Raw genomic sequence first — 24,036 nt, forward strand, 5'->3', positions numbered from 1 at the left:
CGTATCGAAGAAATGGCAATCGATTACACGCCCACTGGATAATTTATCACGGGAACAGCCCCTTGGGAAGCGTCCGCGGGGTCAAAACTGCCGAAACGGTACTTCGTCTCGATTTATCGACTCTAATGATCCTTAATTCTCGCCCTGGACTTCGAATCATCGTCGATTCTTCGCCGCGAAGAGGCCCCGCACCTCTGTAATCAACGAATGGAAAGGTGCAAGTTTCTATTGCCTCGTTTTCGCGATGGAACCTTACTTAATATTGTTTTTAAAATCTAAAATTAATATCGATCGATGATCGATGGCTGTGCTGACACGTTTAATTGCCGGTAATGCGATAATTTATTGAGAAACGGAAAAATCAACAGAACGTGTGTCCGTCAGGTACAATTATCATATGTAACATAGTACACACCTATAGTACGTACGAAGTCAATGCTCGCAATCTGTCCCGTGTACACGCCATGCGAATCTACCCTAAGTGCGTGGCACGATGACGAGGCTACTACGCACGAGCAGCGATGGGCCAAATTTAAATTTCGCCCACCTCTGCGCACAAGTGACCGTTCTACGCTCGCGACTCGTTCGTTTTCGTCTTCTTTTCGTTTGTATCGTGTAACTTGGAACACACGCGACTCGCGTAGGTGCAGGTATATGTAAATAACGGACGATTGGTGTCGTAGCGCGAACACGGATCGACAGCTACCAATTTCTACGGACAAGGGGAACGGTACAAAGTTGACGTTAGTATAATTACGCGATATGTGTGGTAACTGGTGGATGTAAGACTAGTGTTAATAATATGATGTAAGTCGCATCGAGCATTTCGTTCGTCTAAGAGTAAGTAACGGTGCCGTGCGCCGACAACACGCACTGGAGTTTTCGAATAGACCTACGCTAATTTCGCTATCGTGGAACACAGAGATACGTGGAACGAGGTAAACGTACCGATAGTTGACCATTCTATTAGTCGCGTGCTAAGAGATCGCACAAGTCGAGATGGGTTTCAATCGTTTAGCAATTTCTCGCTGGTTTAAGAAATGATCGATCCGATAGGAGTTTATTTCATTTATGGACGAACATCGTTCCCTTAAAAATGTTTCTGCGGTCTCTCGGATGGTCAACTGCTGGCACACTTACCTTATCATTGTTTCTGCGTAGAATCGAGAGAGCATACATGTAACATCGTAGAGTTTCCTCGCGTCGTGGATCAGCATGACGATACAATAAATACGTTGATCGCAATAATTCTTAGCTACTACAATAAATACAATCCTAAGTAGAAGCTCGTCGCTGACGTTCAGCTTCGATAAATATCCGCACATGGCCGTCGGCAGAATCGTCGTCGTTCGACTCGTTCGTTTAATGAGAACTCATTTATTCGATTAATGTATCTGGTCTATAACGTAAAATAGTCGCATCATATACAGAAACGGTACACTTTTTAATAATATACGAACCCTGTCAATTTTATTTGTCCACATATTATTAGAAACGTACCGAGTAAGTCTTCTTCGTCGATTTTTCTGATACTCTGAAATGAAATGAGACAATTCCGAAGGTTGGCCCTCGGCAGGATCGAACACAATCAAATTTCACCTATCTCCGATGGGTTACACGAGTGAAGGGACGTCGTTTGCGACGACGATCGCGCACGCATCAATTTCCATCGAAAATCACGTTTACCGCGCGTACCCTAAAGAAAGAAGGAGGAATAATGCGTTTGCTGCGCGACCTGCCTGAATTCGTTGAGCAAATCTGCTAGTCCGTCGCAACACGCGACGTATACCTCGTGTACGTGTACGTATGCGTATATTTATGTGTGTCTGTGTGTGCGTGCGTGGGTTATGCGTGTGTATGTATACTGGCACATTAGAAATTGGCGCGCTTCTCCCATCGATGATGAGACCGAGGCAGGACTGGTTGATCGCGAACCTGCCACGTTGAGCCTCTACGAAGGTGACTGCGAAATTGGGCGATTAAATAATAAATAACGCGGTGAATGTAAGATTAATAACAGATGTTCGAGGTAAACGCGCCAGTAGTGGACAGGCATGAAATGAAATTTTAAAATGAATATTATCAGAGATTGCTAGATGTCAGAGGCAAGCTTAAATATCAAATTTTAAATAACAAGACAGTTTATCTACAAAGACTATTCTTTCATCTCATATTCATGGGATATCATCCGGCGAAGGAGTCTGCTCAGTCCACTACTGATGCTTCTACCTCAAGGAGCAATCGCTGACACGCGAAACGTATCTCGTTGGCCGCGATTCGACAAGATTCGATCACTCCCGAATGTTTCCCGTGTCCGTGACGTCGGATTCGAATCGCTCCCAGCAGTATCCAACACCAGAAGGTCTCGCGAGTCCTGATCGGTTCTGTAACTTTGCTTGGTCGCGAAGTGTTAAAACCAACCAAAGCCTCGAACCCCATCAGGACCCCCAAGATCTTCCAATATCGAACATAACGAGCGACCCGAAGCTCAACAGTCTCCAAAAGTTTTGCAAGACACTCGAACGTCCAATCACTGTTCACAAGACACTCGCGCGAGTGTTCAGATTCGCGCGTTCGATCGCTCGTCCCGTGTCGCGTTCCAGAATCGACGTCTACCAATCGATTCGCAACGGAAGCAACCGCGGGGAAAATGTTTCCAAACGCGAGAACGGGTCTTAGTTGCCATTGATCTCGATCGTCGTCACGGAGTTGGCCTGGTGCTCCTCCTCTGTCGCCGAGGACGAAGGCGACACCGTGAAGCTGCCCAAACCGCTCTCCACGAGGCTCATCAGACTGTCCTGGTGAGCTTGCGCGAGCTTCTCGGCCCTTGCCTTCTCCTCGGCCTTCTTCTTCTCGGCATTCACGTTGTTAACGTTTATATTCTTCGTGTTCTCCTTGATGAACTGCTCGAACTTCGAGATCTGCCTCTCGGTGACGCCCTCTACGATCTCGTTCTTCTGCGTCGGTAGGTCGTGCTTGGTCACGGTAGGCTTGTATGTCTTGACCTTCGAGTGGCCCTGGATAATGAGGTACATAGGCCCACGCAGAGGCTTGGCGGGTTGTTTGTAGTGCGAGAAGATGGGATCCGTGGTAAGGCTTGGTACAGTGGTCACTTGAGGAGCAGTCGTCGCTGGAGGACGCGTCGACTCTTCCCTCTCGTTGGTTAGTATCGATCCCAGGGGTGACTGATTCTTCACCTCCGTGTCCTTGGTGTCCACGACGACGGGTGAATTCTCGGTGGGGCTGGCGGTTGGCAGGAATGGAGTAGGAGTGGTGATCAGAGTCGTCGTGTCAGGTAGGCGAGACCGATGATGATCGAAGGGGTGTTCCTCCGCTCCCATCGCTTGGATGGTCAGAGACGAGGATGCAGGTGGATTAGTGAACCCCATAGCGAAGTCTTGCATCTGCGGGGGTCGGTGCGACTGATCCATGGGCATGGAGGCTGCTCCCATGTGATTCATCATGGGCTTGGCGGGTGGCGCGTGGATGTGGGCCATAGGTGGGAACATGGACATCGGTCCTGGCATTCGAAAACCTAGATTCGGTCGCATACTGCCCAGGAAGTGCATCATGGCGTGGTTGGGCCTGGACTGCGAGTGCATCATGGATTGAAGAGGAGCTTGGGGTGGTCCAAACGCGTGCATCGGGTTAACAGGGAACCTGGAGAGCGGAGGCATACCTGTGGGCTGAGAAACTGGGTGCTGAAGATGGGAGGGAATCATTCTATTAGGGGAAACAGCAGAAGACTGGGGATCCTCGTAGAAGACGGGAGAAATTGTCACAGAGTTTCTGACTGGCTGAGGCTGAGCTTTCGGTGCCTTCTCGCTGGACGCTTCGACCTCCATCGTCGAATTCGTTGGTACGCTCGGGGTGGATTGCATCGAGTCTGAACTAGAGACGTTTGGCTTCTTCTCGGAGTAATTTATGGGCATCACCACGGCCACCGGGCCTTTGTTGGCCTTCTGAGACTCGATATCGAGACTGGCAGGCGAGTTAGCAACGACTATGTGCATCTTTTCGGAGGACTCCTCGTCCACGTTCTCTTTCACACGTTCTAGAGAGGAATTCGCGGGTGGACGAACGTTCGCAGTGGTTGGTGCGAGTTTTTCAGACGAAGCTTCCTTTTGGCCCATGACCACCTCCTCGTTCTCGTTACTGTCTCCGTCCACGATTATGTTGGCGTTCTGCTTGACCACCACCTCGTGATTCGACGAGGCGGCGACGTGGTGATCGATCTCGTACTGATCGCGAGGGTAGTCCGGAGTCCTCCAGCCGGATTGGCTCGCATCCGAAGTGGTTGGCGTGGACACTGGACCGTTGCTAGGCCATCCACCGGAGAGAGTCTGGGTGGACTGGTAAATCAAATTAGACTTCTCGAAGGAGACGGACGGAGTCGTGATGCTCTCGTATCTCGACTTCGTCGGCTGGGCTGACGAGGGAGCGTAGACGCTCTTGATGGTCTCGATTTGGGAGACCATCGCGCCTTTGTTGGGTGGCTTGGACAAGTTCTGCGACTTCGCGGGGGTTTGAGGCGGTGGTTGGTGTTGATTATAGTTCTTCGATGGTATCGCGTAGAATTGGGACTCCTGAATCACCGGTCCTTCTTCCGTTTGGGTGCTGAACTGCTGAGTTGGCTCGGCGAAGCTAACCAGCTTGTCCTTCTGGACCAACGGCGGAGGCAGCATCATCGTGTACGGCTTCGACTTTTGGTTGTAATACAGACTAGGGTAATAGCTAGCTGGCACAGACTGTATCCTGTTCTGGTTCCTGTAGTCGATCGGTCCGTTGCGGAAGTTGGACGTGCGCAAGACTTTCGGAGGTTCCGCGCCAGTGCTGCCGGTGTAGTCGTTTCTGAACGAAACGTCCTGGTTCGACCTGGTGAACTTTGGCCCATCGACGAACTTCAGGAATTGCTCTGGTATCTTGGGACTGGTCTTCTTCGCGGTGACGCCAAGGACTAGGATGTCACGTTTGGTAGACGGCTCGGTGGTGTGGGAGTCTAGCCAGTATTGCACTCTATCGAGAACGGGAGGGACGTAGTCGAAGGTGGGGTTGTTCTTCAGGGGATCTCCGCGACCTAGAGGCGTCCATTCGTCGTAGTCCATTCGGGGCGAAAACACGCGGGGTTTGCTTTCGCTTTGACCTGAAAACAGAAAAGTTCGATTCGTGATTTCTGATGCAGTGACGAAGCGTTCAATAATTGTTGCACTTGTAAATTTGTCGATGTCTTCTCCACCGAATTCCACTGACTGCTAAAGCTGGAAGGTAAATAAATAGGCAGCATCTGGGATTATGGCGATGCGTGTCACGATTGATTAATTGATTCGAGTTTTATTATACGCTTCCTTCAATTACCAGGCTCACGGATTCGATTGATTTATCGCAGACGTGTTACTAACGTCACGGATTCCCCGATGACCATAAATTTACCGGAACGCGAAACCTGCTAGAATGTGAAAACAGATGAACGAGTGTGGCCATTTTACGTGATAGCTATAAATTCTCGTCGCGCATCCGTGACGTCTTGAGGTTTCAATTAAACCATTTTCGCCTCTCAACTTTCGGTTGAACATGTCCAGCGCTTTTGACCAATTGGAATTCGCGGAAGAAACTTACTGGATGTATCAACGTCGTTCCTTAGGTAGTTCTCTTTTAATAAAAGTTGAAATTGATATGTCAGGTAGATTTATTGCTCTATTTTCAGGCCTTCGAGCTAGATAGATCCCTTATCGTTGGACATGCTGCTTTAGTTTCTATGCTCTGTGACCCTCGTGACACCTGCGAGCTCGATGTACCTTCCACCATGGAAAGTTTAATGGACGTCGGCTGTTCCGTGAAACTTTTAAACGAAGTGCCGTGTACGTAGCCAGTATGGCGACCGCATCGAAACTATACATAATCCAGTCGGGTCGCGAAGTGTGAAATTATTCCCTAATGCTTCGGACCCTGCCAGAGTATCACGCTAGAAACGGAACACAAAAATAAAACTCCATGCATAGGTAGCCGATACTTTCATTTAACTATTCGCCGTTCGATATGAACAATCCTTTATTCGTATTTTTTGTTTAAACCAGATAACGCAAGAACTTTGATCGCAACGTTCCCTTCCAATCGTTTCAATGGAATCTGTCGCAAAGGTTTCGCGAATATTTCGACCCCTGGAAAAGATTCGTGTCGATAATGGCATAATTTCTCTCGTCCATCGACGCCCGAACGTAACGCGTTTATGTTTCACATGCGGCCTGCGCCGAAGACGTGCGAGCATAAACGATACTCGTCTACCACGGACACGGTACACATAGTAGAAATAGAAACGTCGCGTCGTCCGACTCGATAATGCTGGAGAAAACGCGAGCTCTCGAGAGCCATTATCGGTAAGCTTCCTCGCGGGATATGGAACGTAAGTGCACGCACACTCGCGTTCGGTGTGTCTGTGGTGCATCTTCTTCGACATGCGTTACACGGGTCCTCGTAACAGCGGATACGTTAGTTACGCTTACGCGAGAAATATAAATACACTGCTCCAAAAGTACCGAAACTAAATTTACCCCAAAATTTCCTAAATATCTCGACATACACCACCGACAAAAATTTAATTCAAGTATTCGTGGTAATGTCACTTTTTGAATTGAATCTCGTTTGCAACATTGTAGATTTATTCAAATATTCGTGGACATGGACGGGATTTAAATTAAAATTTCGTTTGGATGTCGAGGGACTGGGTTCGAGGCCGGAAGATCTCGCGTTTTCGTCGACGGAAAATTGTCGTCCAGAGAGGAAAAGTCGCAACGGCTAGGACAGGCTGACAGTTTCTCTATTTTTCCTGCTTCCAGTTTCTCGTTACGAGCATGGACGGACGGATAAATGTTTCATCGGCATGCCGGAGTGGGCCGAGGTTCACCTCACCGGTGTCTCTGAATGTCCCACGGGGACGAAACGGCCTGCAGGCGCCAGTACTCGAGTCGTGTCGCATAAATACACGTGTCATGCGAAACGTACGTGGTGTACGAACACGGTTACTCAGTCGGTGCGCTTTCCTTCTCCCTCTCTCTCCCTCACCCTTTCTCTCTCTCTCTCTCTCTGTCGTTCGCTACGCTGCTCGTTCCATTTGCGCATAATACACGACAATCCTAGCAATATCTCCAGCTACGCGTCAATTCCTATTCACTCTGCGCTTGTCAAATTACTTGAGACACAGTCGCCAAGAATTCAACCTATTTCTAATAGTAGTAACGAGTCTGTTTAATTCGAGGCCTTAAAAATTGGATGCCACTTTACATTTTTTAAAGGTGGATCTATTCGACACATCAATTTCAAATTTTACAAGTAGATTTACATTTTGCGAAGTAGAAATAAGCGATTTTGACGAAGCAGTACCTGTGTGTATCTCATCGCGATGATTTTGAAGCGAACAATCGAGAATCAAAAATGCCAGCGGGCTCTAAAGACGTAGGCGAAAGTGTCGCGGCCGATAGCAGGTGAAGCTCGCTCACGATAATTGCTCGCAGGTATCGCGTGCACGCTAAAGCAAAGCGTAAGTACATAGAGACGGTGGAACTGTTTTCGAGGGAACTGCTCCATTCGTCGACGACTGAGCAAAGATTCATTAAGGTTAAGAGCTTCGCTGTTCGTGCCGTGTCGTCGAGACGAGGGGAATGAATTTCTTCCGCGTCCCCGATTTATTGTTACGAGTCTTGAACCACTGGGCGTTAAAGGGTACATTGACGCCATCTTAATTACCGTGCTCAATACTTCTCCCGTTTTCTCGATCAGCTTCGCGCCTCTTTCACGACTGCGAGAAACTAGCAGCGAGCTGAGGACTGTACGGTGGCGCTCGAAAATGTTAGGCACCCCATATAGAAATTTAAAGCATATCCGAGAAAAATTGTGGAATAAATAGAATACGCTGTTCCTCTACCTCCTCTAACAAAGGAACAAACGAACGAACGAACGATCTCACTTTCTCCTATTTTGGCCCGGTCATCTCCTAAAACACTCCCAACCCGTAATTAAAACCCTCCAACCCTTTCGAACGCGTTTGTATTTTGAAATCCACTTTGCTCCCTTAAGTTTCCCAGACAGTGCAATAGGATACCTAATTTTAGTAGAGTCTCGACTGTTATTGCGCGCGAACCGTAAAAGATTGCTATCGCTTCCTTCTCGCATTTCTCTGACTCCTCTTTTTTTTTTTGTATTCGGCGAACCTGTGTCGCGACTTCTTTCGACAAACATTTTTAATATTCGGAAAAAACCGAGGAGATCCGTTCCAGAAGACCGTAGAAGCGTGCAGCTGGCACGAATAATACGCGTAGCGAAGCACGGAAGCATATTGAAAGCAAAGTTCGGTGATGCGAGCGCATGCACGCCTTTAAAAGCGTCGCGTTACTTTCTCGTGCTTTTATGTCTGGTTTATGTGCCATTATTTGAAAATGGACTGGCAACAGCGAGTAGTTTGCAGCTATTAGGTGTTCTCGCTCGAAAGTGTGACAAATTCACCGACTAAAATGGATTGGATACCTCAGAAATTGAAAATAAGGGCTGAGTTACTATCTGTAGATAAATAGTAATTCATCGAATGTGCGTGAAGTTACGAGTGTCTTTATTCTGTCAAACAATTATTAATCATTTGTTCGATTCTTTTGTTTGTTCGTAGGTCCATATTGGAAAAATCTCAAGATCGAATCAAGATCTCGTCGAGATCGAGATCATGTATTCGAAATTGTCGGAAATTCGAGATCGATATGCATGTTTCGAAATTTTTCGAGATCAAGATCGAGATCGTAGAAATCTCGTCTCGTCTCGTGCGCATCGCTAGTTTGGAGCGAAACGACTGTTTAATTTCTGACAAAACATGAAAAGCATTAAATAAGAGGATAAATGATGAGATAATAATCGAGAGAGAAAACGATCAAAAACAGAATTTCGTCGATGATACGCTGATTTCTAGACCCATGTTTACTCGCGCACTCTCTCGCTCACTTTCGTGAACAGCGTGTGTATCTGAATTTTAGCACACCCTCTACACACACGTGTAATTATCCCGAACGGCGCGGTACGAGCGCGAATAAAAGCGTTTTCCTACGTTGCATGTGTATCGACACGCGTGAGTATTCTTTTAGCACTGAGCTGAGTGACCTACTGACCCGCCACACACGCTCAGCCACACATGCACGTACGTGCGAGCGTGAGTACACAAAATTTCTCGACGATACGGATACATTTTTACTAAATATCGCGCGGCAGCCGAAAATCTTTTCTGGTAAAATCGCCAGCGCTTTGAATCGAACGGGACAGTCTAAGGAACACGAGACGAATCGATTCGACAACGGAGATGGCTCCTGCATCGAATTTTCCACGTCGAAGAACACGAAATCGTGGAAAATGCATCGAAAAGCTGGGACAATTCGACGTCCATCGTTTTATCTCAGTATCGAGGTTAATGCAGTTTCGATCGGGTTCAACGATGATCGCAGCAACAGCGATTAGAACTGCAAAAATGTTGGCAGCTACTAGGCAAAAAAGTCTCGAAAGAACATATAACACGGTGCTTTTGTCATACGAAGACGCAGAGTTGGCTTGAGGGTCCAGCGATCGTGCCAGTTGAACCCTTTTCCCGCAGCTTCCTGCAGTACGACGATCGAAGTATCCGCAAAGGCTGTCGCAAAGCTAGCCGTAAGAGCTGTGGGTGCGCGAACTCGGATATTTTATTGGCTACGTAATCTAACCCTCGACAAGAGGGTCGAAGATTAAAGAGGTCTTTCTCTCATGGATTGCGAGCAGCTCGACACTGGAATCTCTCCAATATTCAAACTTTTATGAAATCAGTTTAATTAGTAGTAAAGCATTTTGCAGAACTAACGTTTAAAAGTGAAATCGCAGACTCACCAGTCTTATTCTCAATCGTAGACGACACGGCTTGACAAGACGAGCAGCAGACGAGTCCCGCCAAAAGGAGCCACCCGCACAGATCCGCCACTCTTCTCCGTGTCATCTGAAACAGCAAATATTGAATTAAATTCATGGACTTTCTATTGACAGATGTCGCCAGGCTGACCAGGAGAGCCATCACGGATTCGTTACGATTCGCCCGTGTCTGTCTACAATCCAGGCTGATTAACAGGTCCTTAGTCGTATGTATTAATTTTACAATTAGGTGTTCCGCGTGTTCGTTTTTGTACTTTGCTCTAGAATCTAACCCGTTTACGAATGAAATAAATAAATAAAATTATACAATGAAAGATTTTGCAAAGCCTCTTCGGTCACGGTTCAGGTGAATCAGTCTTTTATCCGAGCAGAGTTCATTCAGGTACCTGGAAGAGCTCGAAGGAATACTCCCGACGTTTGTATGAAGCGACCGGCGATACAGCGTTCGTTCGTGTGTTGCATCGGCGACCGACAAGGTACCCGAATAATCCCAGTCGGGTCGCGACCTATCCGAACCGAGCCACGAATCACGTTCCCACGATCTGGACATCCGCGACGGGCGCATCCTTTTTCGAGAGCGTCGAGAAATCGTTCCTTCGATACCTTTCATCGGCGATCACCCGAGATACGAGCCCGATAACGAGGGAACGCGACTGAATGGACCGAACCGAACCGAGAAAGTGGGAGGATCGATCGAGAAATCGCTACGGGCGGACGTGTTGACTTAGGTTGAGGCTACGATCTACGGAACACGCTCTATTTCCTCGTCGATCTTACGCACCACGATTATTAGATTGCTCGCAGATTAGATTGTTCGGAAATATAAACGGAGTACGATTCTGTCGATTTTTATGCGTTGGGCAGTTGCAGTATAGAGTGGTGGGAAAACCTTCGTGTATGTGCGGTATACTGTTATTTTTGTATGGTTGATAATTGCAAGATTTTCAGAGGCCGCGAATTATAAATTGCACCTGATGCATTCGGGATGAAAAAGAGTGTATAAAATTTGAATCATACTGAGAAACTAACGAGAGAGTAGAAAGCACTAAAATAGAAAGAAACAGGAAGATATACGTGTAAATAAATAAAGGGATTAGACGTTATTGCAGTGAAGTTATCAGTCTGATCGCAAGACCAAAGAGAATCGGTCGGCCGAGCGAACTCACTCTCGCTAACCATGAAAATTGTACGTCCGCTATCCTGATATACGAGTTAGCTAGAAACGAGAGTTTACCGTGTAATAGAAATTTATACTACCTACAGATAAGTGGTAGAACTAATTAGCGTTGTCGCGTCGATGCCGATTAGCACGGAAATTATCCGCTTGCACGGTCCCATGAATCACTAGGGACTTGTCAGCGGAGATAAGATACCAATAGATTATCAGTCGACCGTTTCGTGAATTGCCAACGATCGACACGCACCCGAGGTTATTTATACGTGAAACTGGCAATTGGAAATTTACACGCTTATCCCGAAGGTTTCTCATGTATTAGACATTTTCGTGCAAACACGATTAACGCGTGAACTCGATCTTATCGAGCAGTCGAATCCACCAGAGGAAACGTTTCGTTTCTCATGATCGAGAATTCTGTAACAATGCCTTCGGGTCACAGACTCGATAAAAACAACATTTCATTTCTCAGGGATATCGTAAACAAGAATTCACATTCTCAAACGCCCTCGTAAAATGCATGAGCATTTCCATTCGCAACGAGTCATAAAAAAGAATTGCCTTTAAAAAGTTTGTACGGGCAAGGAGTAAATATATACGAGGTTAAAGAATCGATTAATAAATTCTAAGAAAGGGGGATCGGCCAGGTGGGCTAGAAGTTTGGAATTCCCAGACGCGCGGACGTCGTCCGTAAAATCGAATCGAAAATTGTCGATCGACAGCAATACTTTCACCCAGGACACGTGCGAATCAGTTTGCCGACGCGCAAGGGTCACGTTCGACGAATCGCCTTCGCCCATGCGCACAGCTCTGCTGATTTCTATTTGTCGGTAACAGCCTTCTTGGTAAATGTGAATTAAGACGAATATCTCTCGAGCCATCAGAATTTCGGGAGACCAGTCGTCTCTGAAATCTCTAAAATTGTCTTTGCTCTTTACGCGACGATTACATTTATGATGTTCGTAGAATCGATGAACAATCAAGCTCGCGAACAATCAAGCCTGATGAAAGAGCGTGGCGAGTGAGCCAAGGATGCGCGGGTGATTCTTGGATGGCTCGGAAAGCGGGTCGAACGAGGGGATGCTCGTTCGTACGGGCTTCGGAAAGGCTGCTGGAAGCGGTTTCCATCGTGTGTATTTGCACGTGGGACCGAGGCGTATCGAGAGACGGACACGTGGTAACGGTAGACGATGCTTCGGGCGCCGATCTCCTCTCTCTGGAGTAAGATTCCCGAAGAAAGAACCGTGGTCGGCATGGACGAGCGAGCAAAGAATGCCGCCTTCTGCGAGGTCGCCACCAAATTCGGCGAGATGCGACCTTGAAGTTTTGGAAAACAGAGGAGAACGTTCGTCTTGAAGTTTTCCGACCCCGTCGTGGAAGCAAATTAGAAGAAGGGGATGGAAGACATACTCTTTTTGTTGGTACGATGGAAAGAAGACTAGATGAACCTTATTCAGATTGTAGAGTTATAGAGACTTCTATGGCGTACTTTAATCTTGAGTTCTAGTTAAGTTTATACGTAGGTGAAATTGATTTTCGTAAGCAATTATCGATGGAAAGCACAGTTGAAGAGAAGTAATAATTTTCATGTATTTTGATTGAAGATGATACTGGTTTATATATATTGGTCACTAATTAACGAACTCGTGCCATGGGCCACCAACAGTATTCTAATTGCTCGATCGAACAACTAAAAACTAGAAGAGTGCTCCAGATGGTGTTCGAACGGCCTGTATCTCTATATCAGGTGGGCTTTGCAATATCAATTCGTTCTAATTCCACAATTTGCCAAGCGTGGCTTACGGTCGAGAGATCGAATATTGCTAATCTTGGTAAAAGCTTCGCGAGCAAATATTTTCTCACGGACGGATAGAAACGTTCGAAGGGGAATACGCCGGCAGTCGCCAGACCTCGTGTACCGAAACTCGCCCGTAGCTTTCCTAAAAGTCACGTTGGGAAATTTATGTCAATTTCCACGACCCCTTCCGCCTCCCCGCCCCTTAAATATTTGCTGCCTACTCAGCGGAGTCGTATTTCTACTTAACTATTATTTATGGACGCGAGGCTAGGACGCCTGGAGGATATCGGAGGAAAACAGGAAGACCGGAGAAAGTAGACGCAAAGATCGGCGGCGCTAACTTCGTCGATAACGCGTGAATCGACTACGAGTCGAACGTTCTTCGGCAATTATTGCATCCCAAAGGTTAGGGAACCGGGACGTTCGCGTGTGTACTCGCATGCACGCGACGAATTATGAGTCGCGAAGTCAAATTAAAATAGTTTATACAAGCATTCTACTGTTTAAAGTGCTCTAAAATGAATTTCTTTGTGACTCGTCAATAACCACTACCTTTTGACTAATCTAATTTGACGATAATTTTAAATTGTTGCCTAGAAGAGAGTTTTGCTCCACTCTAATAACAAGCAAAGGAATTTTTCAGCCGTTGTTTTGTCTCATCTGGCTACAGCGAATTGTTATAGGAACGAGTTCGCGTATTATTCACGGTGCCAATCGATGAGAAGAAACGAGGTTGCAACAAAAAGCGACGACGAGCGTGTTCGCGTATCTCCTCGTCACGACTAGCCACGCACCAATATATAATTACGGTTTACATCGTTAGAAAGTTATTGTCGGCTCGTGGATCGCTTGTTCTCGATCGTTTTGCCCCCGGATCGATCTAGACTCGCGGACCATCCAACGATGTTTCTGCATTCGCGCTCCAAAGGAAACTGCGAACACGTTTGCTCGTTAACTAACCGACCACGTGCTTCCGCCTGGCAAATAAACTAACTACGACGGGCAGCGAGCACTTAGATGGCCGACAGATGTAAGTACGAGTCCATCGAACAGATAAAGCTCCATTAACGTTTACAACTCTGGTATAAGCTCACTCGGAGTGGAAGATTTACGAGAATTGTACGAATACTGGGATGTTGACTAATAAATCTAATAAAGCTGGCGTTGGAAAGAAGGTTAGCACATAGAGATATATAAATGGACGTGTCGAACGAAAGCGGAAGCCGCAGCGTCGATTGTGCCAGACGAATCGAAATTAAGGTCGCCCGAATTTACGGTTCCGTACACGCGAGACATCTTACGTAACAGCTCTTCGTTGGAATCGAGACACGCCCGATGGTGCACAGAGTCCAGCAGTGTAGCAGCTCGCTGGTACCTCGAAAATTTCAGGAATTGTCTCTTACAAATACTAGAGAGACGAGGAAAGCTCAACAAATTTGAGAATTCTAGGGTTAATGGATAAGTGGATTCGTTGGTTATTTTCAAGAATCAAGGCGCCACGACTGTTTTGGCGTCTGGCGAGCAGGTAAACTAGTGGCGCCACGTGTTAACCACCAATATGACATCTAAATCAGGGACAAATCTTGAGAGCAGGCGTATGTAATCTTGACCTTTCTTTTTTTTTTTTTTAATTTCATACCCCCTAAAGGATGACTGCCCCTATCGCCACCACTATCAAAGTTAGACAATCTTCTACTCTGTTATTTCTCGAAATTGAAGGCATCAAGCTTCAAGATTTACCTATTGTCCAGGGCCGAAAATGTGACGTACCCCCTCGAGGTAAGTTTTGGTCGGGCGGGGGACAGGGATCGAGACGAAAGCCGGAGCGGGAAGAAACGCGCGGCGCGAACGGCCCTGAGATCGAGGTTGGATCGCGAGACAGCGTGGCCCCATGGTTTTCACTTTATCTCTCTCCTGCGGACCACACATCGTCATGGTGCGCGCGTCACCAAACGTTCGAACACACGCAGAATCCTTGTCTTCGCGCGTGTGCGCGCTGAGAGTGTCCGCGCGCACGACCGACACGAGATCCTCTCAGACTATATGGTGATGGGAATTAATGATCGACGTTAACCGTCGGCTTATGCCACAGGTTTCCGGGAAACGAAACGCTCGCGTATCGAACGAAAGTGGTCCCTCGATTTCCTCGCTGCCCAACATCACCAATGATCGAGGTTAATAGCCTGAACGAGGACGTTGCGCCTAACGTTCTCGGTCCTCGTGCTGGCTCGATGCACGGATTTTTGGATTTTTGCGTGTTCGCTACTTTTTCGCTCAGTGGGTTAGGTCTGACCTTTTTGCCCCATGGACTCCATTAATCCGAAGAAACCCTCTCTACTTGATCTTTTCCATCGTGGTAATGAAAGAATTTCTTGGCTTGGAGTCGGAACGGTTAAAAATGCGTCGAGGAAATCTCGACGGTGTGGTCCGAATAGACCGTGGCGGACGAAACAGCTGTTCTTTTCATCGAAAGGAGAAACCTTTAACGAGTCATCGCCAAAGAGGGCCGCGGGGGGGCCCGTGGCCCCAAAACGAAACCGGCCTATATTAGCTAAGAAGGCGTATTACGTATGCAGGCCGTTCGGTCTCGCCACCGCTCCTTTTCTCGCGTGCGATGAAATTTTCATCGTGGCTTGGGCCTTACGGGACATACACTCATGCGAAACAGCGACGACGCTCAGTCCCACGAATCTTCGTCGGCTGGGCCCAAGCGACGCGGCATAGCGCGAGCAATAAGAGGCCCCGCAAAAGCGAGAAAAAGTAGTCGGTCCGGCGGAGACTTGGGCCCGTCAAGACGTCGAGATAAGCCGGACAGTTCGATCCGAGAAATCGATTCTCGGCTTGTCGTTACTTAACGTAACAGCGATTGCGCTTGTAACGCGACAACAGAAAAATACGGATCGAATTAATGACGCGAACAAGCACCGACGGAACTCGCCACGCTCCTCCGTTCTTTTGCGCTTCTTTTCATCCTTTTCATTCTTTTCGTTGGCTCCTTTCGCTCGCGGAGAGGGCTTGGAAATTTTGCTTCTTTGAATAATCGGCGTCTTTTTTAATTAAATTTGAAAGGAATACAAATTAAGCAATCTAATAAGAAGAAGAATACGCGAATGAAATTTGCAATCTTTCAACGTAGCCTAAAAAATATCGCAAAAGCAATGAAATGTAAAACGGGGAAATAGATAGACGGGGAACTGCACGATTCATGTTATACGACATACGCGTGCTGATGGCCAAACAGGAACCAGCGATGCGTATACTTTCTCAATCACTTGCACGTGTGCGCGCGAAATTCAAACGATTACGTAACATCTGCATTGCACGCTTTAACGAAGTTTGCTGCGCGCACGGTTTTTCGAGGGTATCTTCGTTTCGCTAACTCATCCGTTCGGTGTTTTTCGGGTGGAATTCGGGTACGGATGTTTGCACGCGTATGCGAAATTGCAATTTCCTCTCCGTCGGTTGCGCAAAATGTAGCAAATAATTTTTGAATTTATCGGCAACGAAGATTATACGGAGACAAATGCTGCTATACTTCCCTGTTTTCTGCTGCTTTGGAATTAATAATTTTGTTCCATCGTATCGTGGCATTGTTTCCGAACGGTACTCGGAAGAATCATAATTTACAGCAACTAAAACAAAAGAGTATAGCGATTTCCTACGGTTGGCAAGGATTTCCTGTGCATACTTCTGTCGGAATCGTGTCCCGAATAGGGGTCACACGATTTACATGTGTTCGCTTCTTACATCGATGAGAATTTCTCCAGTTCTTTTCTAGGTGGTCTTCCACCTGATCGGAGAAATGACGAAAGTTATGGGCTCCCGTGGACGGCATCAATCCCATGAAATAAATTATACCAGCTAGACAGAGATACACGTTAACCGCTTAACGCTCTAACCCGAGTATACTGGGGTTCATGCATATTGCATTTTTTCCGCTGACCCGAGTCAAGCGCGGTATTTGAAAGTGTAACCGATAAAAGAACTACAGAAAACACACTGACCGAACTATTTAAAAAAAAAAAAACACGAAAATTTAACACAGTACTTTCGCTGTATTTTTAAGTGTCTGTGCACACTTTTCCTCGAGCCACATTTGGTTTGAGATATGTGACTGCAACATGTATGAACGTATATTTTGGAAATGCAACCTGCTGGAATACTGAAATGTTGCATACAGTCTCATCCCGAGTGACAGTTTGATATATCAAAATTTGAATGTTTTTGATAAGGTATTAGTTCTTCGACTCGACCGACTGACTCACTTCAAAGCGCTGCCGTATGCGCATCGATGCAAACCTTACATTTCTCATTGTTAAAGAATTAAGGACATCTATACGGAGTTATAAACTCATTCACGGTCTCTTTCGATCGATCCTCGCTCGTGCGGATTCCTCTTTTGAACTTACACCCCGCGTTTCGATATCAAACATTTAATTTCTGACACGGATTCCGTGCTGCGACAGCGATATCCTCTAAAAAAGAAAACGATTAATCTTCCACCGATCGGACGCTGCTTCCCACGATACATAGAGCATTTTGTTGCGAGCGCAACGTCCATGAATATTTATTAAAACAAATACGACAGGTGCTACGATCGAAATGATTAATAGTTGACGGATCGCGACGGTCGACGTTTGCAACGTAGAAACGTAGAGGTAATTAAAATCATTAATAACCGAACAAACATTTTCTATCCTGTTATATTCTTATGCCAAGTAATGCAATCGGATACTTTTAGAACGAGTAATATAATAGAATAAAACGACTTGTTATTTTAGGAATGAGGCCAGACAAGTAAACCACCCCCCAGATTAGAGGTAACGGAATCTAAATGAAATTCGTATTTTATTCGTCGCGAATATTCGATCATTTTAGCGAGGATTAACGAAGAGGTTAACGTTCGTTCGAATGTAAATATAGAAAAATGCAGGCTCCATGACACCCGATCGGATCGATATCGAACGATCCAACCAATCACCGGGATTGCAGATAATTCTGGACCGCGGTGTTCGGAAATGGATCGTTCAGAAATAAACGCAAGCGCGTCCAGGACTACGCGAAATTGTCAATTTAGCTGCGTCGGAGTTGCGGTCGCACCGACGCCATATTCCGTTTCATTTCCATATACAATTTTCGTCTGAGTGTAGCACATTTCTGGGATAATTGCACGCCCCGTGATATCTATCTGGTATCGTTTGAAAACTCGTTACAGCGATATTAGGTTACCATTAGCTCCCCCGATACTTAATTGTCCCTTAGAGAGCGCTGCAAATTCTTCGCGCAGCAAGTGGCTTCGGAAATAATACGATCGTCGATTAAAATTCCACTTCTAACACAGTTTCGTAGCGCTTCTGCTAACTTCAATCGAGATATTAAATATTCAAAGTATCACAAATTGGAGAAGGCGTGACTGATAAGACAGTCAATGACGAAGGTCCAAAGTGAAAGGAAGACAAATGCTGTTTCAATAATATGTTTTAATAAACACGCCTGTAACCCTCGAAACATCCGTCGTATAATTCGTGAAAAAGCTTGACGTACAAGTCACTTAAGAGTAAAGAACCAAAAATATCGTCAGAACGACAAGTTTGCAAACTTTGCCTACAGTTCTGATACATCGATGAATTTTTGTCGATGGACTGGCCCCGCTCGACCCGCTCATAGCGCTGACGAAAATCGATCGATGCACCCGATGACCTCTTGACCGAATATTTACCGATTCTCGTAAAACGTACGAGTCCCTCGAGCGAGCCCCGTATATCGCGTGTCCTCGATAATTGCTTCGCGGCTGCGAGCTCGCTAATTGCTCCGCCGAAGGGCGCCAGAAGACGAACGTTCCCATAGAAATGAGAAATCCGAATGAAAACGTCGCACGCCTCCTCGGTCAACATCGACTCGAGAAATCCTCAAGACGTACCACCGAGTCGAAAAAAGTTGGCTTCAGAAAGTTTGCGTTGAAATAAATTACATTCATTTTATTCAATGTTCCTGTTCGCCATTTTTCTGTTCATTTTAAGTGAGAACTGTTTCATCGCTGTTTCTAAAAAACATTTTTCTATCAACGCGATGAAAAAGGTTGGAAGCGATGAATCGCCGGTGATCGACGGAAAATGGCGGTTCGATGAAAAAACAATGGCTAGTGGACTCGGAGGCGCGATAAAACACTCTCGCGACGCGATTGGTCCCGGCGAAATTGCATCCGGTCGCGAGTCGTGTTTCCGCGGATCGTTGGATCCGTTGCAATTCTTCTTGCGACAATCGCTCTTCGACAACTCCACTCTCATTCTTCGATGACTGCTTCGAACTACGATCTATCAAAATTAATCGCTGATGCTTTGCCTGCTATTTCGATCGTGCACAATTTGCATGGAATGAGTATTATCTTTTGCAGTGGCTTTCAGTTTATAATATTCGTGCACAAGTATTAATTCGACCGAACGAACAACTTATTAATAAAATATAGAGGCTGGAGGCTTGACGGACACCGCGAAGGGTTAAACGGAGCCCGAGTTCGATCGTTTCGTGCGTTGAAAGAAAAAAGAAACAAGAGCGCGACAACGGGACAAGAGTGCCCTTCCTCTTCGGCGAACTTCCCTTTGGATTTATGAATGCTGTTCGCTGCAAAGGGACCATGCTCGTTTCCTGGTTGTAAAGGGAGATATATGAACCTTATGGGACACCGTACATTAAACCGGGAACAGTCTGTGTCTGCGCGTGCACGTATTACGTACCGTCGCGTCGTGCCGAAAGGGTACAAAGTTATCTCGACCGCAATTCGGTGGTGCGATTGCGCGCTGAAATATATTTTTTGACGCTCTTCGACGCATCAAACCGGAAGAGCACGATGTATCCCGTGTCTACGTGCCACGAGAAATATCAACAGAGCTTTTCGAATGTTGGCAACGATATAAATTGCATTTGCGAAATAGAGGATTCGAGTTCTAGCTTACTCGAACAAATATATATTCAATGTAATCAGAGTCTTAACGAAGAGTGTATGTATGTAGGATGTGTAGATACGTGAAATATTAAAATATAACGCTTCCAAACATTCATTTCTACATGAAATTTCGCTCGAGGAAAAATGGCTAGCGCGAAGGGTTGGTATATATCGCGAAAATCGGCATGAATTCCCTGGCGAGGAAGACGCACAGTGGTTTCCCGCAGCCTAGCGAAGGGAAACGAAAGTTTGGCACTCTTCCTGAATGCCGATGAAACAGATGCAATTTCGTGCGCGCGAAGAGTTGGGCGGGATTGGATACAAGGAGGGTATTGCGGAATAGGAAAGGGGGAAAAGGTGGCGACCCAGTTCGAATAGTTTCTATATACGTTATCCGCGAACGTCGTTTAGGCTGATCCGCATGAAAGAGCTGATATTAGTAAAAGCTTTGCCAAGTTGATGTCGCGGTTTGTGTCGCGAGCCATTCTGTCATAAAGGAAACTTTTGCGCATTGTGTAAAGCGACGTGTTTCAATCGCGACGAGGTTTTCTCGCCGTGAAAATTGCGAACAAACTCCCACGATAAATCGTTCGACGCTTAGAAAAATGTACAGGGTGTCCTGCGAATCGTAAAGCAAACAGGGACCGATTTCTCGTCCAAACGTGAATCGACAATTTAGAATAAAATTTTATTTTATAAAGGAAAAATTTCTTCTTCGAACAGAAATGTTGAAAATATTTCGTAATTAAAATTAAATTAAAATTGATTACCTCGAGAACGGAGCCTCTATTTATTAAATATTCACTCCGTAAATTACATTTTCGAAATGCGCGATATTTTTTAGGGTACCCTGATGCTTCTGCCAAATTACGCTGCGAACCATTTTCACGGTTCAACGAAGAGTGGGGAAAACCGTGTCGAGGTTCTACGCGAATTTCCTCCTGATAACTCCGAGCCAGCAGCGAGTGCACGCGTTGGTGCGATTAATGCCAATCAAGGGGCGATTTCGCGTTCTGAATTCGAGATCGCGTTAACGCGAGAAATCAATAGGCCCGCAAACCGAGTCGATTAAAGATGCACGAGGGAACGGAAACCGCAAATCGTGAAACGCTGCGCAAGCCTTTCGATCCGAATGGCCGATAACTAGAATTCCACGACAGGCTGCCCCATTCTGCATTCCTGACGCGGCGCGTTGCTAAAATTTCCAACGGCGCTTCTGCCCTCTTTGGACAACCGTCGCTTAACACCTTAACCCCTTTGTTTATTCATATTTACTTGCGAGTGAGTCACTGCCAGCTAACGATGCTTTTTGTGTTCGTTTAATCAACAACTAATGCAAAGGGTTAATGGGACGCATTGGTATGAACTCATTCTCGCTTGCGCGAAATATAGGGTGATCGTAGAAACTGGGGCAGGCTGTAGCTCTATTCTATACAAAAAAAGGTGAGGTGTTAAAGAAAAGTGCGACTACATCGTCGCACAAAGAAAGTTGCACCATAAAAGTTGTTATTATTAAAATACTAAACCGAAGAAAGAAAGTTGGGACTCGAATTAAAGAAAAACAAGCTCTTTCAGCTTTTTAAGGCGAAAGATGATCGCGAAATTCATTTTTCTCGATCAGGTCTCCACTTTCTCGTAACCAACTCTGTGTCAAACTTTTTGTACGCAAATCACTCGCGCAATTAATACTTTCGACGGATCGAATACAAACGAGAGTTCTTCCTTTTGTTTTACAACTTTCATCCGTAGCATGACGGACGCTTGATAATATAGGGTCACCTTTTGCCGGTGCTCGATCGAACAAAACTATTTTCTATATCGTACCCGTCGATTTCTCACATCTCTGACACTGTAAAAATAAACAGACCGAGAGACAAAAGGAGGTATACTTTGCAACAAAGTATCTTGAAGACAACGGTAATCTATACCGACATAAGTACTCAAGATAGACGTTAATGATCTAAAGATCAGAATTATATAACTTGATTTTAAAACGACACATCAAGAATTGTTTAATAGAAGATGATTTACATCCGTTATCGATCACACACACTTTGTAATTGGACCTGCATCTAAGACCATGACTGATAGATGGATCATCCTTGAGCTTCGAAACTCTTCTAATTCAACTATCGTTACGTGGAATCACGCTTCGTTCTGATGGTATAAAAGTGATTCAGAAGAAAGTGATCGACCAGGTGGCGATCAATTGCTGTCGAGGTTGCCCTACACTCGCAAACATCAAATCTAAGGATCACCATTGGAAAATTGAAAACCAGTCATCGATCACCCGAACTCATCAAATGGAAATACAATTAAGATCATAGCAGATAAGCCGATCGTACCAAGACCCCACTGGATCAACTATCGAACTATCGAGCATGAAAAAATGAAGATCAAGCATAAAGACGACGATCATGGATCCTCCCGTTGCAGCCTTCAAATCTAAACAACGTCGCAAAAATAAAAAAAAAACTCACCGTGATCCTGACGAATCCTTTCCCTGATAAGCTCACTTTTTTTCGAAGCGACAGTTGGCTTTATCGACGCGTCCTAAACCGTTGACAGCGACGGGTTTACGTCCACGAGCATAGTTTCCTCTTCTATTGTTTTGCCCTCGAACGGACCGCGGTAAACAACTGCAGAGGAGCGTTCAGAGGAAGAATCCTCCGTGAAACTTCCCCGTCGGGCACGGGTGTCGGGAGCACGCGAATTACTATCGCGAGATGGATGGATCGATCGATCGAGGCGGGATTTATAATCGAAGAAGCGCAAGATTGGGTCTCCGTGAATCTGGTTGGCGAAAGCTCCGTTTCGCTCGGAGCACAGTGGAGAACTGAGCGAAGTGCCGGCCGGTCGAGCAACCAGGCGGGCTTTTCCAACCGGCTTAACCAATCGCGACTTCCCTCTTGTCCCACGTGTCTCTTTCTCCTTTCCATCACCCTCTCGGCTCCTATTTGCCGCTCTCCGCGGAATTGTCACTCCGCTTGAATCGGATGCATCCCCCTTAGCGCATCCCTTGACGCACCGCGGCAACAGTTCTGAGATAAACTCGGCAACTTTGAGGATCCATTTCCTCGCAACCCGGGGAACACTTAGGGCTCCGTTTTCCGCGTCACATAAAGGCACGATTTAAATGCACGCGACATCGAAAAGCACGACATTTCTCACCTTGAAAGTCATCAATGTTGCCGTTGCGTGACTGGAGATTTGTATGACTCCAAAGGGTTTTCTTGGCGGAGCTTCAAGATTTGCTTCTTAACTCAGCGTAGCCGTGCCGAACACTTACATCTTTCAAGTTTAAATGTAATTATGTATACTTTCGATTAAACGCGTTCATCCCTCGCGTGCACCCTTACGTATACACTTGCAACGAGACCGTTGAATAAATAAATTCTGCGACATGGTGCGATCAGATAGGTCGATATTTCGCCGGAGAGCAGCGTCTACCGAGTTTAGATCCGAAAACATATCTTGTCCATTAACGGTGAACGAGGCTACATTGCGTCGCCTCGGATGCGCGTATTTGTCAATGTGGCACATCTTCGAAGAATTCTCGCGAGAATAAATACGCGTTTAAACGCTCGGCTCTCGATAGCGTTTGCATTTTATTCTATCCCCATTGTCTCGAAGACGGTGGAGCGCTTCCGTGCCTACTTTTCTGAAACCTCCTCGCAATCCTTTGACTTTCCTCTCGCGAGGAATGGATATCGCATAGCGACAAAATTGTTATATCGAATTGAACTGTCTGCGATATAGTGCGTTAGAAAAACAGAGGAAAAGAGGACGAAGCTCGACTACGCGTAGCGGCAAGCAGACATCGAACAAAACGTGATCGAGGCCTTACTTTCGAAGTTGTCCGCGGAGCATTCAGTCAATCGGGCTGCATGTGCTCCAGTCGCTTTCCTAACGACGAGACATGCTTTTACCGGCGATGATACTTCTCTGTGCGCGTGACACGCAGTTTTCATTGACGCATTACCCAACGACAAACACGTACGCTCCGTTAAGACGATGGCTATCCACGGAAAAGATCGCAATTACGACTTGCGAAGGAGGACTACTGAAACTAGATAACTCTGAAAGTTGAATATCTTTGAATTAATTCTTCGCGAATTACTGTGATTGCGGAAGTCAAAAGCTCACCTTAGTTTCAGGGCAAACCAGACCTTTGTAAAGCATTAGCGCCGAGGTAGA

The 24,036-nt window shown here is 46.1% G+C and overlaps 1 protein-coding gene across 1 annotated transcript; it reads right to left on the minus strand.

Annotated features, from left to right (window-relative positions):
* Nucleotides 1-22,768, minus strand: LOC128876722 (mucin-2). Its single transcript, XM_054123295.1, has 3 exons — nt 22,320-22,768; nt 9,886-9,991; nt 1-5,143 (listed from the first exon to the last, which is right to left on the minus strand). The coding sequence occupies exons 2-3, from the start codon at nt 9,989-9,991 to the stop codon at nt 2,676-2,678; spliced, it is 2,574 nt and encodes an 857-aa protein (XP_053979270.1). The 5' UTR covers nt 22,320-22,768; the 3' UTR covers nt 1-2,675.
* Nucleotides 22,769-24,036: the final 1,268 nt, after the last annotated feature.

The sequence above is a fragment of the Hylaeus volcanicus genome, chromosome 5 (genome assembly GCF_026283585.1).
Source record: "Hylaeus volcanicus isolate JK05 chromosome 5, UHH_iyHylVolc1.0_haploid, whole genome shotgun sequence".
In the NCBI taxonomy this organism is placed as follows: Eukaryota; Metazoa; Arthropoda; class Insecta; order Hymenoptera; family Colletidae; genus Hylaeus; species Hylaeus volcanicus.

What these genes read in the sequence shown, in the direction of transcription:
- LOC128876722 (XM_054123295.1), bottom strand. Translation starts at nt 9,991, where the DNA reads ATGACACGGAGAAGAGTGGCGGATCTGTGCGGGTGGCTCCTTTTGGCG. An exon ending in TACGATTGAGAATAAGACTG is followed by an intron (nt 5,144 to 9,885) that starts GTGAGTCTGCGA and finishes TTCTGTTTTCAG; the next exon opens with GTCAAAGCGAAAGCAAACCC.